The sequence below is a fragment of the Rhipicephalus microplus genome, chromosome X, assembly GCF_043290135.1.
Source record: "Rhipicephalus microplus isolate Deutch F79 chromosome X, USDA_Rmic, whole genome shotgun sequence".
NCBI classification, from domain to species: domain Eukaryota; kingdom Metazoa; phylum Arthropoda; class Arachnida; order Ixodida; family Ixodidae; genus Rhipicephalus; species Rhipicephalus microplus.
The window spans coordinates 26,788,486-26,805,249 of record NC_134710.1 but is presented as its reverse complement, the minus strand read 5'-3'; the positions used below and the strand labels follow the sequence as shown (position 1 = coordinate 26,805,249).

Here is a 16,764-nt window from a genome sequence, read left to right as displayed (position 1 = left end):
TATAGCTCATCCACTCCTGCTATAGACCTGCATTAGGGCTGCAGTATATTCAAATAAATAATAATAAATAATTCAAAATAATAATAAATAGTCGGTCCCTTCATCTATGTACCTAGTCAGCCGAGAGGAGAGTGAGCTACTTTTGGCTAATTTTGAAACAAAATGGCAAATCTCCTGTCGTGTGCAGTGCCATAAAATTTGGCTTACATGTTCGCAAGAGCTTTTACTACCCATTGGCAGCATTTTTGGACTAAATTCATCAAGTATTGTTGGCCACTTCAATAGAAAGCTCTCAACTTACAAAGTTGGTTACTGTAGACAAAAGACCAGCTTGAGGTTCAGCTTGTTCTTGCACAAACTGCCTGAAACGCACATTAGTCAACAAATGTCACAGTTTCAAAAAAGGTTCTAGAGACAGCTAGCATAACATTAGCAATCATGCACAACGGTACAACCACATGCAAAACATTAAGCAAATTCCCTTATGAACAAATGCCAACCATCCAAGATGAATGAGTAGAAATCACATGGTACTATTGTACCAAAATACGATAGACTAAAAAACTGAATTCTCACAAGTATGGGGCACACAGGGTCAATTTTTAAGCTGTAATCTGTAGTAGGTTTTGAAACCTGCACATGGATAGTATATCACATTAAAGGCACCGCATCTTAAGTAAGCCTAATTTAAGTATTTTTCATGGAACCTGTGTCCTCTAGACGTTTGCAGGCATCTACACAACACTGTAAGCTTCTAACTGTTTATCAGGTGCTCAACCTGTCGTTCAATCTGTACCACACTAGGAGCAAAATGAGAGAAAATGCATTTTGTACAAAGTGCTTATAACAGTGTGACTGTACTCTGTTATGCTATCCTCCTGACTGTTCAGCAACTCCAGTTGATTATAAGCTCATGGTTCTATCTATGAATATCCAGACATGGGGAAAAAAATAAAGAAAAAAGCAAGCAAAATAACATCAAATCATGACTATAATCCAGTATAGTACAAGATATTGTACAGTTGAGTGCATATAACTGCTTGATTGCAAGGTGACAAGCAGGAGTGGTAGCAGCAGAGTAAAAAAACACTTCACTTAGCTTGTGCAAACATCAGTTTTTGGTTCAAAATAAATTTGAGGTGAATAGCTTGTTCAGTGGGATTAGACTAAACATAAAAAAATTTCATGTCTTATGCAGACATGTTTGAAAAATCAAGTGAAGTACAACATAAGAAATTTGACTGTCATCGTCATCATCAGCCTGACTACGCCCACTGCAGGGCAAAGGTTTCTTCCGTAATCCACTAATCAACCAGGTTTTGCAGCTTCTCCTGCCACGTTATACCCGTGAACTTTTTAATCTCATCGCCAACCTAACTTTCTGTCACCCCCTCGTGCGTTTGCCATTTCTGGAAATCCAGTCAGTTACCTCGTGTGTTTGCCTTCTCTGGGAATCCAGTCAGTTACCCTTAATGACGACCTGTTATCCTACCTACGTGCTACCTGCCCGGCCCATGCCCATTTCTTCTTCTTGATTTCAACTATGATATCCTCAACCCCAGTTTGTTCCCTGACCCACTCTGATCTCTTCTTGTCTCTTAAAGTTACACCTATCACTTTTATTTCAATCACTCACTGCGGTGTCCACAATTTAAGCTGAACCCTCTTTGCAAGCGTCCAGATTTCTGTTTCGTACGTATGTACCGGCAAGATGCAGGTCTTATATATACCTTCCTCTTGAGGGTTTGTGGTAGATTACCATTCATGATTTGAAAATGCTTGCCAAATGCAATGTGACTGTATACAATTTGTGTTGAACCCATTTGTGTGTCTCTTCTCTCTTCCCATGTGCCTGCGCAAATATTTCAAGATGTATGCGGTCGTTAACATCAGTTATTTAGAAAAGCAGAGATCGTTCTATTCCATCCTATTATTGGGAGTGAAAATTATGCATGGCAAAATGCAATCCAGTTTAAAACTTGCCACTGTTTAAGCGTAATAAAAACATTTTTTTTTATGTTTTCAAAAAGAATTTGCACTGAAAATAAAGTTGGTAAGTAATACATAAACTGTGCATTTAAGTGAGGCTTCAGGAAGTCAAGAATTTTGCTTGAAGAAGTAGTCTGATGGCAGCGCACACCACATTGATGTGAGCCACCTTTCCAGGTACATTCTTTGTGGAAAATACTTATATTAGTTCATTTCAATACTTCAAAAGCTCTGACACTAAAATTATAACTGAAAAGAATACCAATGATATATTTTGTAAAACTTGATTTAACATATAGAAACATTTAATTACTCGCCCAAGCCTACTACGTACTGCAGAAAAATTAGTCTGTGCTATATGTACTGCACGTGTGCATCTGCTTCCATCTATGCTGAATTGAAAGGCAAAACTCAATAGACCCGCTAGTCTTCAGCCAACATCATCATTGGAAATACAAATGTCTACAACCAAAAATATGTTTACCAGCTTTCACAATGAGACACTAGAAAAATAATTATTTCATGGCAACTTGTCTCACCTATTAAATTCGGCGAGAGCTGTGGATACAACCATTCCATATCCCTGTAATAAGCAGTAATCAATTTAAAAAAAAAGCACAAGAATTTACATCTACAGAAGAATGTAGCAAGACTTCCATAACTTTAGCTCACATTTTGAGAATCCTTGAATACTGATATTTTGCCGTGAAATATACAAATGGGCACTTGAGAGAAATTTTAGATCATACCAGCAAATAAAAAACTGGATTCGGGCACAAACTATTTGAAACATCACAATGTACAGGCAGCTAGATGCAATAGGTTACACACGTAAGTGTATGGTGTGATCCCCAAGTTTTGGTCAGAAGTTTAGGCTATTAGCAAATTCACCTTTTACATTATCAGATTAAATAAACCACTAAATCAAGGGCTAATTGTCTGGCAAAACAAAAACTAGATGGCAAAGCACTTCCACAGTAGGTGACAACCTGATATGTTGCTTATAGCAATATCATCCTCTTCCAACCCTGCACGGTGGCTTCAACAATCACATTAAATCTACCATGACGGAAATTAGAGTGAGTTCACTAAAGCACCCTAGTTAGGCGGTCTGAAGATGATGAAGCCCTTAGGTTAAGATTATGGCCTGTGCAACCTGATAAATCATTAGAACAACACCAACAACAGATTTCTAAGCACGAAAGAACAATCTAAGAAATGTTCCTTTTGTAAGCTGGAAATGTACATCAGCCTTACTCACATTCAATGCCAGTTCATTGTCCACAATAGAAAGCTTTACAATGTACGGGTTGGCTGCCTGCACATAAAAAGGATAAGTCACTCCAAATGGGCAAATCAATCAGATTTGTGTTCTCCCTTTTATCATAAAATGTTTTGATATTTGTGCAACTCCTCACAATGTTTTCATGTCCTAATTTATTTTGCAGACTGCATAGTTATCTCATTCTATTTGTTGGACAAGTAGCTTTCTAGGTCAGGCTAGGTTTGGGTAAATACCAGAGTGCACTACAATGCCCTTTGCTTTGAAACTACTATAACCAGCCTTGTGGGTTAACCAGCTGGGTAGTCACCCAGGGCACAATCAATAAGGGGGCACCCTGTGCACCCCAAAGCATTTTTAGATTTCTTTAGTTCAGCGTAGCACACATCCTGAGCCTATATTCTCAAGCAACGAGATTCGTAACTGACAAAACACTCGCATTAAGCAACTACTCTGGGTCTGCAAAAAATATAATTTTGTATGGGGCATGGACCTTAATTATTAAAAAGAAAGATAAAAAGTGGGGTGAGGCCTGGCCAAAGAAAACTTAGGGCACCTAATAGTGTAGGGCTGCCCCAGACTGCAAGTCAACCATAATACCCACTTATTGGATAAACCAAAATTTTCATGGCAAAAAAGTGCTCACCTCATATTTTCTGTAGCTCACAAGGATTGTCAAGACTAAAACAGCATCGTAGCCACAATGTGCTCGAGAGTGTTTGTCTGCGAGCAGCTGCAATAAGAAAGCATTGCTGCTGAACAGAAATAAAGTAAAAATTGGCTCAAGAAAAAATGATGACAACTGTACCTGTAGAATGGCTTCAAAAACACAGTTCATCATTACGTACTCCAGAAGCGTGTTATTGCTAACATTTTCAGTAGCCTGCAAGTTCAAAAAACCAACACACAAAATCATTCCAGTGCTGTTATCTTCACTGGCAACAACAAAAACTCATGAGCACTAACGTTAAATCATCTAATTAATTATTTTAAAAAAGAAGCTATGCATGTGCCCCCATTTAGCAAGTGCTTGAGCCACAGAAATAACACACAGAACGTAAACTATATTTCATCTCCACTTACTGAAGCCTAAGATTAAATGATTGTCTATTCACCACAAATCACTGAAGTGAAAGGAGCCCACTGTGCCATCCGAGGAGGCCTACCTCAAATGTTTATACAGCCAATTTGAATAAAATTCATTGTGCTAACTTTCAGATGCATCAAGGCACCTTCAAAATATTGCCGATGAAACGCGATGCAATACTTTAGATGCAGGTGAAATGTGTGTCTTTCCTCAAGTCAGCTCGGCACAAGGCATCAAAGTTGTATAGAGTAGCAAGCTTGAAAAGTTAATGGTCCACACTTGTTTGCAAGTATTCACAGAAGTTCCAAAGGTTGAGCAAGCCAGGATCGTCGGTCACTTCGTTTGACTGCTTTTCCCACATCTCTCCACACCTGATGTTCAAGCTCAAATTATATCAAACAGAAACAAGAAGAAGCTTGATGTGTTTGCTCACACCGTTTGTGCAGCTCATTCTGCAATAGTGTTGTGAAACTAGTAATCACAGTGATCCAGTGAGATGAGTTTGCGTTTACCTGCACATGCTAATACCATGCTCATTATTTTCACTGTTCAACTAACATGCTTCGCCCCATGTCAGCACCTCTGCAACATCCTTTCCACACTGTGAAGATAACAAAAAGATGCTAATTTTTGTTTCAAGAAATATCACATTTCATACAGACTGCTTCTGTGTCCCTGCTTTACCAGCAACACGTAAATATGAAAAATAACCGACAGCAAATGACAGTGAGAAATAACATAATAACTATTGATATTAAATAATGCACATTGTTCACAATAAATCAGTCAAAGTTAGAAAAAAAGGTTAGCACAGAAAGAGTTAAAGGGCGAGCAGGGCACTTATAAAACGCAGATAAGTTCGCTGATTGATCTATTGATATGTGGGGTTTAATGATTCGAAACCACCCTATGATTATGCGAGACTCCGTAGTGGAGGGCTCCGGAAATTTCGACCACCTGGGGTTCTTTAACGTGCACCAAAATCTGAGCAACATCTACAACATTTCCGTCTCCATCGGAAATGCAGCCGTCACAGCTGGGATTCGATCCCGCGACCTGCAGGTCAGCAACGGAGCTTCAAAGCATGACAGCTTATAGCAACGTGCATCAAAAACAAGGACGACACAGGAACATAAGAATAGACAAACAAAGCAAGTGCTGATGTTTGTTACTGTCGAACAAGCTCAAATACTCTCTTAAACACGTGTTGAATCACTTTGTGATAAACCTAATGACATGATGAGATGCACAGATTACAAAATTTAAGATATATACAGAAATTCATCACACATGAGCAAACATGGATAATATACAGGACAGTAACATTTCCACATTCAGTAACAAAATCATTTCTTTGTCAGACAGTGCCACCTGTCTATTCTAATGTTTCTGAGCAGTCCTTGTTTTTTGATGTTCACTGCTATAAGCTGTAATGGCTAACCAACTAGCCCACCATTACATCTTCCAGGGACACTAAAGAGAAACAATGACTTGGTTTAGATTTGCAAACTGCACTCTGAGAACTCTAATGCCATATGCTTCCCTATCATAAGTGGATTATTAACGGCAAAAATCAAGGTTGAAGTTTCATTCTAAATCTGTGTGTGTGACGTAGAAAATTTCAAAATGTATTTTTCACATTTTTGAGACATTCGCTCTATGAAATTTTCTGAAACACCGTATGCAAGGTCTCTGGTTCGATTAGAAGCTACGTAGGCTCCAGTAGACGCCTGAAAATCTATGACGTCGCGGTGTTCGGCGAGGGAATCTCAAGGTTTCAGTGCATTTTCTAGCTCAGCAAGCATCATGTCGCAGTAACAGTAGAGTTTCTTGGATTGTGAAATTATAGTTCACTAATTAGCAGAAAACCATTTTGCTCTTCAGTGTCCCTTTAGGCATACTGAACGCATGAACATCTTTATAGATTTGCACATATACAAGATGTTTAGAAAATGTTTAGGAACTAACACTTTGCCTCAGGGCAACACAGGTGAGGCACAATTTAAACAGGTATAATGCCATAAATCAAGTATTATTCTAGTGCCATAATTTGGAACCATCTCATGGATGAAACACACACATCTATACAGTACTGTTAGAGTAATAAATAAAATAGATGAACGTTATGCGAATATACTAAATGTTTATTGTATAAAAGCTTAATTTTATCACAAATTTATCCCACAGAAGACAACCATGACAGCAACAGAAAATATTTCTTTTAATTTTCCTATGTTAACTAACGTCGCAAAAAAAATATTAATAAGTTTAGAAAGAGAACTAATAACTATGGGTATCTTCATGAACTTAACGAATGCTTCCAATCTTGTAGACCATGACATATTGCTGCAAAAAATTGACAAGTATGGTATTCGTGAAGCACCATTAAGCCTAATTAGCACGTATCTCAGAAACTGGCAAGAGTATGTGGTTGTGAATCATACGACATCATCCCACATGATAACAAAGGAATTCCTCAGGGTTCCATTTTAGGCCCTTTCCTTTTTCTGGTATACACAAATGATTTACCCGACTATATCTCAGAAGACTGCATTTTATACGCAGACTGTACTAATATCTTTCTCATAGCTGAAATGGGAAAAAAAAGTAATCATGTCCTGCTAAAGCTACCTAACTTGCTCCAAACAAATCACCTTCATGCAAACACAACAAAAAGTAACTATATGATCTTCCATGCAAAAACACCCGACTAATAAACATTACATTATAGAACTTCATCAGCCTTCCTTTGCAAAAAGTTAATCACACAAAATTTCTGGGTGTTCATCTCGACAGTCAATAAAACTGGCATAAACATATACATGAAGCACTATCTATATATAAGAAAATACCAATATTGTATAAACTGTGTTTAATTTTTTCCTTTGCACACCCTTCCCACCCTTTATATCAGTTTCATACATTCGATAATCATGTACATACGCCATTACCATTACAGACTCACAAACCCCACCACTTTATCACCAAATATTCTCTTTCTAACACGGACAGACTGAATTACATTTGCATAATACCCATTACTTAATATTCTTCTTGTGAAAGCTACATTGATTACCACGTTCTCGTATCGCTGTAGAAAATCATGCAGAAACCTGTACTGTGTCCTTCAGCAAAAATTACCAAAACAACCCATAGCCGATACGATTAGTTACCTCCAGTACTTTAACCATTCCAAAATTTCGCACAAATTATGGATCATTTACACTCACACATACCGCATCACATCTTTGGAACAAACTACCCGCAGACCTTAACAGAACGCCAGTCGTTTGCCTTTTACAAAACTAACTTACATTGTTTCATGCTATCTCCACTTGTTTGAATAAAATAACCTATTCTGCCGCCGTTGAACTAATTTCTTATGCGCTCTAGTGTTTGTATACCTGAAAGTGACATAAGGTGGCCCCCTTAACGACTCTTCTGTGAGTTATGGAGCCCTGCCTTTTTAACAAAACTGAAAAACTGTGAAGGTGCTGACACCCCCTGTAAAGTTGTTTGCGCCGCGTAGTGCACGTGTCTCGCTCAGAAGCCGTATTTCGGAGTCACAACTATTGAGCGGCCGGTGGCGTGTTCGCGAGTGTTGATTACCGCTATCATCATCATGGTTAGGGGTTAGGTTGGCAGCACCAGCGGTGACTCCTGGCGGCAGGAGATAATCGGGCGAGTCTCTTCGGCTGGTGGCGTTTGGCGCGAACGGTTGTCTCTCGCAGTGGGACCCCGGTGCACGGCACCGCGGGCCGTCCGTCAGGGGCCCTTGTGGTGAGTCAGGCGTTGACGACACCACCTTGTTTGTCATGTCGTTGTTGAGTGTTGTTTAATAGTGTAAAGATGTCTTAGCGTGTTGATCACGAGTGATGTATAATAATTCAGCTGACGATATCATCAATCAAAAAGCAGTTAAATAAATATGTGTTGTTTGGTTTGTTTCGACCGCGTCTGCTGTGTACGTTCACTCCAAGAGCGTGGTGGCACTCACCAACTTCAGACCCCACAGTATACAACTGAACGTAACATAAGAGCCCCTTAACAACTCTTATGTGAGCTATGGGGGCCTGCTTTTATAACAAAACTGAGGTATACAACTGAACCTAACATAAGGGCCCCCTTAACAGCTCTTCTGTGAATTATAGGGCCCTGCTTTTATAATAAAACTTAAGTATACAACTGAACGTAACATAAGAGCCCCTTAACAGCACTTATGTGAGTTATAGGGCCCTGCCTTTATAACAAAACTGTGGTATACAACTGAACGTGACATAAGGACCCCTTAACAACTGCTCTGTGAGTTATGAGGCCCTGCCTTTATAACAAAACTGAAGTATACAACTGAATGTGACATGAGCCCCTTAACAACACTTATGTGAGTTATAGGGCCCTGTCTTTATTAACAAAACTGTGGTATACAACTGAACGTGACATAAGGACCCCCTTAACAACTGATCTGCGAGTTATGAGGCCCTGCCTTTATAACAAAACTGAAGTATACAACTGAACGTGACATAAGAGCCCCTTAACAACACTTATGTCAGTTATAGGGCCCTGCCTTTATAACAAAACTGGTATACAACTGAACGTGACATAAGGACCCCTTTAACAACTGCTCTGTGAGTTATGAGGTCCTGCCTTTATAACAAAACTGAAGTATACAACTGAACGTGACATAAGGACCCCCTTAACAGCCCTTCTGTGAGTTACGGGGCCCTGCCTTTATAACCAAAACTGAAGTACACATCATTTTATAAATAATAATAAATGAAAAAAATATGCAGCACATATAACGTAGCTACTGTATAATAAGAATCAACTTCCTTTATAGCTGCAGGCTACCACCTCATACATTCACACTTAATAGCTAATAAATATAATGGCTCTTTTCATATCAACCTGTCAATGGATAAGAAGTACTGAATGGTGAAATCATCCCCATGCTGAAATTTCCCTCCTTCATATACTGTAAAAAGCTCAGCCACTCGGGGTTTAAGGGTAACAGTAAAGCCAACCTTTCAGAATGAAAACTTCTCAAGAATACAGTGGCAAAGGGAGCTGCTCAAAGGGAGCATGAATATGTGTGCTTGCTGATTAACCCTTGTCTTGGTCTGTCCATCTTTCCTCATGTTTCATAACCATGCCTCCACTCTCCTTTTTCTCAAGCTATTCTTTGTCACAGGAATCCTCACTGTGAAAGCTTCTTGTGTTTGTTGTAATATTCACACCCATAATGTCCTCAAATAAGGCAGACTGACATATCAATGATTCCCTTTCGCATGTGTGTTTTATGCACGTGTGTATATGTTCGTGCATGCACGCACATGCATGTGTGCGTATGCATGTATGCACGTGCATGCACCCGTAAGTTTTAAAGTCATCTACCATAAGACCCCCTCATATTTTACTCATGGTTATGTTATCTTCAAATAAAATTTCAATGATAACGAGGTACAACTGTCTCACATAACCTACAAGAACCAAACAAGTGGACAACATAAGCCCAAGGAAAGAGAATTTGTAGACATGCACTTACGGTTACAAGCACAAGCAGAAATCGGAGAACCAAAGACTTAAGGCTGTGACTGTAATCCCCTTCCAGAAAACCACGAATCAACTCGATCAGCTCCTGTGGGACAAAAAATAAAATGAGATCAAGAGCAAAAACTCCACAGCAGAGCACACCTGGAAATTGCATATGCTTTCTTTACATAGTAAATTATATCAGGCAGTGGGTTTACTGAAAGAAACCATGTCCCTCATTGACCTTTTGGCGCCCCGTTTGCCCAGTAGGCAGGTATCCTGGATCATCTGCACTATTGAACACATAAAGAATGACATACACCAGTGTTTCTCAAAGCACATTCAGAAGCCTTGGAAAGCACCACTGAAAGGCATCAACTATTAAAGGGATGAGCAAAACAACTTCTACAATCCATCAATGTAAAGCTACTTCACCAATATCAGTTCAGAGCCTACCTACAACAGAAGTCAGGATTGCCACTGTACAAGACTTGGGACTTTGGCTGCCCCCTTCAGTAAAACTCAATTTCAGCACAGCCATTTTCAGGATAAAACATCACCTTTTCAATCGTCACTGACAACAAGAAGTGTCCCTGAATACAAGAAGCACACAAGTACTTGAATTTTTCAGTGTTGGTGATAAATACACAATTTATCTTTAAAGAGCATGTGCTTGGGCATGTTAGTAATTCATGTCTCGCTTTTTAGTGCACAGATGGCACAATATATTAATGGAATAAATAAGAATAGCAAAAAGAGAGAAAAGAATGGTGCAAAAAGTACAAGGAATCACAAGAGCCCTGAAGAGCATGAGTGCCGGGGCTTCTCCCCATCATGCTTTTTTTTTCACTTCCTCAACTTAATTAACATAATTTAACTGTTTCAATATCGTGTCTTTATTAACCTATGTTGTGACTCCCCACATGTATATTCAAGTTTCTGCACATAATGTCAACAGTGAAAATTAAGTATACTATACCAGGGGTCCTTTGTAGTTAGGGTTGTTCGTTTCTAGGTAAAACCAGATTTCACTCGATTATTCCACCCCAAGCATGTTACAAGAGTACAGGGTTACACCCTATGTCTCCTCTAATTACAAAACCATGTCACCTTTATTTTTTATGGTGCCAAGAGGCCGGAGAGTGCAGCTAACTCCCCTGCCTAGGGATAACAGAGAGGTACCATTGTATTAACTTCAGTGAATCATTGTTAATTCTACTATCTGCATGCTGCACTGTCGATATTACACAGCTCTCGACAAACAACCCTACGAGAATGCCTAAATCTGACTTTGGCTTATTGACTGATAGCGAGCCGAACTCTTTTCTGCAATTATGACAGCAATCTGGTTATGCATTGGAAAATCTGTAACAGTCCAAAACCCAAATTTTTGGTTGGTGCCATAAAAAAAAGTCACTCCCAGGTTATCAGCTTAAGAAATAGCACTCTATCTTTACACCCTAATTTAAGTAATACATAAGACCCCAAAATATAGAAGCTATATTTAAAATGCATGAACGGTCAATAGGCCTGTAAATGCTAACCCTTTCACAACTGTTGACTAGTATTGTCATGGCATTTTCTCACAAAATGACCGATAAAGACCATTGGCCTCGAGGGCAACCCCTGTAGAGTGCGGCGCTGCTGCGCTGCAATGTAGTAAATGACACCACGTGACATATGACTCTCCTGTGCCATTGTCAGTGCGGCGCATTTGCTTCCAATCCTGAGGCAGTTAATTTTCTAGCCTACAGGTTTGTTGATCGATACCGCAGTGCCAGACAGATTTGAGTGAGCTTAATGTAAATGAACCCTTCCAAAACGTCACGGCAGCAATATACTAGACTGATAAAACTGAAATCGGCGAAACAATTCAGCGTTTATCTTCAGGTGTGCAGCTCACTCAGCGGTCACTTTTTTTTTTTTTTTTTTTTTTTTTTTTGGAGCGTCCATGCATCCACAAAGATTATGCATCCAGAATTGGAGTTAAAATGTTCCGCAAGTACGACGGGGTACTTCACGGGTCTCAACGCATAGGAATTTACCTTTATTTGCACCAGGCTGAAAAGAACAATTCCTGAGGTGTAGGATCAAAGCAACCATTCTGCTCAATCCTTGTATGGTTAAAGAAACGGCTCATTCAGTTTCTATGCACACTCTAAAACCAAGAAGCAGCCGGATGCATGTTCGATACAGCCAAGAATGGGGAGGCAACGCAGCATTCATTATCGCATATGCAGCAAACACTTTTGATTAAAAAAATTTGTGTACTGCGTTGGGGCTAAAACCTTTGATGAGTACGACGGGGGACTTCCCAGAATGTACACATAGGAATTTGCCATGTTTATTCAAGCCACGCCGGTAGGCTTTTTCTAGCTCTCTGCAGCACAAGGGCAGCAAAAATGATTCTGTCCTAACACTGCTCTTTTGCATTGCATATTTAGACATCTCCCTTTCTATTATCAGTCATGATGCAATGAGGTACTGGCACATGAATTGGTTGATGCCAGAGTCACTGAAAACAAGATACGATAATTGTAATTAAAAGTTGAGCAAGCGATGCATGTAGGTATTGCAACATTCTCGCATCATACCACATCAGTCAATACACGCTGCGTAGAAAAGCACAAGAAGTAAAGGCGAGGATTAAGGCAACAAAACTAAATGTGGGTGAGGTTCAAAATATTTAAATATTTTTGTTATAACTAATCGTCCAGTAATAAGTGCGGTGAAGGTAGCAGGCCTCAAAAACCACGGTTGTTGTGAACAGTATTGTTCTAGCGACAAATCAGTGCATGGATACCATTACGAAAGGTCATGCGAACTTGAAGGGACCCAAAAGGCAAGCATTAAGTCGACGATTACTGAAATAGCAGTCCAGAAACCTCCTAGTGCTACTGTCGTGCATAGGAAATGCGCATTTTGAATTAAAATGACATTTTAGTGGTGCAAACGGCGTTAGCACACTTCATATCACCCGCCTGAAAACGACCTCATGACGTATCAATGCCCTTGACTGCTGCTATTTTTTTTTCCTCAGCAATACTGGAGCACCAGAACGCAAAACTCTAGTTCCATCTGAATCTTTAAAACTTGTCGTTCGTAATATAATAACAAAAAATAGATCTTTTTCTAAAACTTACCTGCATTGTTGTTTCAGCCATGTCAAATCCAATGAGGAGATTGATGATATCAAAGCCATAGTCCCCATGAGACTTTCTGTACACGCCTTGAATGAGGGCGCACAGTGTCTGCGAAAGGAGGCAATCAAAGTTGACGTGATGAATCAAACTTAAAGAAAGTACAGCATTCAGCAACTGTGTAAATTATGTGCTCAAAGCACGGCTCAGTAGTGCACAGCAACCTTTTATAGTAAAGCAATAAGATAACAAAATTTATTTTAACATTCACGCCCAATAACCCGAAGCCGTTCTTGGTGCTCCTATTCCTACACAGTGAAGCACCATTACATAAAAATGCAACCCAATCAGTATTTCCTTATCTTTGTATTTCATTGTAGCTGAGAGAAGAGTACGTGGATGTTTTTTTTTTTTCCTCATGATAATTGCTCTAAAAGTAGTTACCCTTTGTAACAAACTAAAGCTGCCCACCAGGGTGCATTTGCTGTCAGGTTTTTGCAAAGTACTGGGTCTTGCAGGTTCCTCTGCTCGATAGAGCCCTTGACTATGCAAGTACACTAAATCAGACACTGTGTTAATGTGTAGCAATGCTATAAAAATTGTAACAAATTTTTCACATATGTAACAAATTTTCACAGTCTTGGTCACATTTTCACAGTCTGCTATAGTGCACAATGGTCCTTGCATACAAGAAGTAAAATATTGTTTTTTAGCTTGTTCAACCAGTTGAGAAAATGTTTACAATAGAAAGAAAGTTATGATGAACAATTTTAACCAGCGAAAAACTAGGTAAGCCTAAGTGATGTAAAGCTAGCGATGGAGCACTAGCAAAAGCATCTAAGACTACAGTTATGACACCAACCCTTGATAAAGCATGATTAAACCATGACAGCGTACAGCAAACACTCATAAGAATGTGGTACAGATTTGAAACTCGCAACAGAAAAGCGTCTAAACTAATTTGCATTAAAGCCATTTCACATTGCCAACATTCTATATTGCTTCTTGCTGTCACATCTATGTTATTTTAGTGATACAGAGGAGTAAAGAATAACCTAAAGTATGAAGAGGTCCCAAAACTGAAATCAACTTTAGCAGTATTTATCTTTTTATACTCCGTAAACCCTCAACTATTGCGTTTCCTAATAACGTACCAGTGCCACACCATAGCTTTTGGTGAAACCTTTAGTCTTCTTATCAGATTCAAACTTGGTGAAATTGCTTCAAACAGCAGTTTCAGCAAATTATTGTCTAGCCTGCACTAACAATTGAAAACAGGAATTGCATATGCTAAATAATGCCAGAACAAGGAATCAACAACTACTAACAATCAATTTCATTTTAAAGCCTCACCTGCAAGGCATTCACTACTCGTATACGATGGTCACTTCGCAAGGCTTGTACACAGTGATAAAACAGGCTGTTTATTGTATCCTGCAAGCAAAAACAATTACAAAAGCATCCAGAAATTGATGGCACTGTTGCCTTAGAGATTTATTGCTTTCGTGTACCTTCAGTCTCACGAGATCTTCCCCTGACAGGTTGTCAAATTGTTGCTGTATAAAGTTGACATTGACCTAGAAACAAACAGCTGGTTACTCGACTGTAAGTAAAACTTCTTTTGGGCCTAGTTGGTTCATAGCCATAGAATATACTTTTACAGCGCAAACATAAAACGATCCACAAAGAAAGCGACGACACACACCAGCGCTGACTAACAACTGACTTTATTTCGGGATATGTCAATGCATAAATACCTCCTGGGCAACCTCACCGCACATGCGCCACACATCTCGACAGATAACAGACACTCAGAGGAACAATCAGAGTTGACAAAAGAAATGAAACCGTGTATTACATACGTGATGAAATCTTTCTTTGTGGATCGTTTTATGTTTGCGCTGTAAAAGTATATTCTATTACTCGACTGTAGCAGCAACCGGCGACCTTCTTTTACCTTTAACAAGAACAGTTCGTCCCAAAAGTTTTGATTATTCACCGACGGATCGACGCCCTGCATAAAAGAATGCAAATGATGGTTTATAAAAGGGCAAGACGTTTGACAATTTTTTGGTTTACACAATTAGTGACCGAAGAAAACACCTCATAGTAGCACTTGCCTTGAAAAATCCTTCGTAGATCTGAACAAACTTTTCTTTCAGCGGCTGTCTAGATGCTTGTTTGGCGATCATGATGTCTCATATAGAAAACCAGACCTTCATCGAGGAACTACGCAGGAAACATGTGAATGAAAACGCCCCTTTCTACAACCGAGTTTGCATTCACACATTACGAAACAGTGCACGCATGGGGTTACCAAATTATCGTTTACGCAGTGCACATAGCTTTCGCTGCCAAGCAAAAACGTTTTCCAACTACAGATTTATAAGAAGCAAATGCCCCATGAAAGTGAGCGCTGGAGGATGTGGATGCAATGCGCGCCAATTTCGTATGGTTTATATGGTGTAACACATTTCGTGAGCACTCTTACTTTTCCAATCAAGCTCGGCAGGTTTACAGCATAAATCGACGAAGCGTCGACGCAGAAAGCGTCGTTGATATTTTGTGAAGAATAATTTTCGCATGCCACCCGTAGATGCATACGCACGACTGGCTTTAGTGACAGTGAGTATACTTGTACGTACGTACTCCTCAGCTTTCTGGTCGCATTTTCTTCAACTGCCGACGGCGTTTTTTCTCAAGCTACAGCGCCGAAGAGCTTCTCTATTTCTTTCTTCGAAACCGTTTCACGAGAGATAGGTACCGAATCTCCGCAAGAGAAACATGAGCAAAACCATGACCTACTACACTCCTGACCTGTTCAGATAGCGGGGTTCCTATGGGAGCGCGTGTCCCCGCTCTCGTTCAATCGCTCGCCGTAGGTGGCGCTACCTATAACCTGTTCGTCTGCTACTGTGCGGCCGGCAGGAGGGCGACGGACTGATACCATGCGTCTGCTTCTGTGACAAACTGCCTATACGTGTGATTGTTTTTTGCTGAAAAGGCTAACGTGTGCTATGTGTTACATTTTAGTAGTTAGGCTATACTGGTTGATTGACTTCTAAAGCTGTATATTTGCGTAGAAATGTCTTGCTGCATGGTTGTTTTTGCCATTCCAGCCTAAAAAAACTTCAATTTAGTATTCATAAAGCTTTTGACTAATAATGTACTCATTGGTAATAGAATATCAAACTGATTTTAGGTTGTTTAGGACGCGTCAGGTGAAACGCAGTGCCCCTGTTGAGCACTTACCTTGGACACTCGCCCTGGACAGGTGTTACACTTGTAGTCAATTGATAGAAGAGAATAATGCACATACGCCCACGGACGCATATCAAGGAGAGACACAGGAATTGAAGCTTTAACTCTTACTGTGACCTACACAACAAAAATTGTGCGTCAAATTTCGCTACGGGAGTTTGTCTGCTGGAACGGGGAGCGCTGGCCGATGCGCGTTTCTATGATTTTATATGTCCGTGCGATGAGACGATATGGTAAAGGCAGTGATGTGCCTATCGAGGGCAACACATTGCGACCCCAATAAAGTTTTTATCGTCATCATTATCATCATCTTGTCGAGCATAGTTAATAATAATAATAATAATAATAATAATAATAATAATAATAATAATAATAATAATAATAATAATAATAATAATAATGTTTTATTTTTCATCAATAGTTTGATGAAGGACAGCGGCAGGTAAAAGCTGCTCTTCGAAAGAGGCAGCTTGACA

General features: G+C 39.6%; 1 protein-coding gene across 3 annotated transcripts in view; it reads right to left on the bottom strand.

Annotated features, from left to right (window-relative positions):
* LOC119175750 (armadillo-like helical domain-containing protein 3) overlaps positions 1–15,816 on the bottom strand; it is a 66,057-nt gene extending 50,241 nt beyond the window's left edge. For 2 of the 3 annotated variants that reach the window (XR_012886589.1, XM_037426703.2), the window contains exons 1-12: positions 15,677–15,816; positions 15,148–15,256; positions 14,985–15,041; positions 14,539–14,604; positions 14,381–14,461; positions 13,031–13,138; positions 9,901–9,993; positions 4,080–4,154; positions 3,918–4,004; positions 3,251–3,307; positions 2,529–2,572; positions 302–362 (exon numbers count right to left, since the gene is read on the bottom strand). Coding sequence is in view for 2 of the 3 variants with exons in the window: in XM_037426703.2 (XP_037282600.2) it covers positions 302–362; positions 2,529–2,572; positions 3,251–3,307; positions 3,918–4,004; positions 4,080–4,154; positions 9,901–9,993; positions 13,031–13,138; positions 14,381–14,461; positions 14,539–14,604; positions 14,985–15,041; positions 15,148–15,219 (801 nt within the window). In the remaining variant the exon portion in view is untranslated. Of the gene's footprint in view, positions 1–301; positions 363–2,528; positions 2,573–3,250; positions 3,308–3,917; positions 4,005–4,079; positions 4,155–9,900; positions 9,994–13,030; positions 13,139–14,380; positions 14,462–14,538; positions 14,605–14,984; positions 15,042–15,147; positions 15,257–15,672 lie in introns of all 3 variants that reach the window. The other variant, XM_075876092.1, reaches the window with a different exon arrangement.
* Between the last annotated feature and the right edge of the window lie 948 nt (positions 15,817–16,764).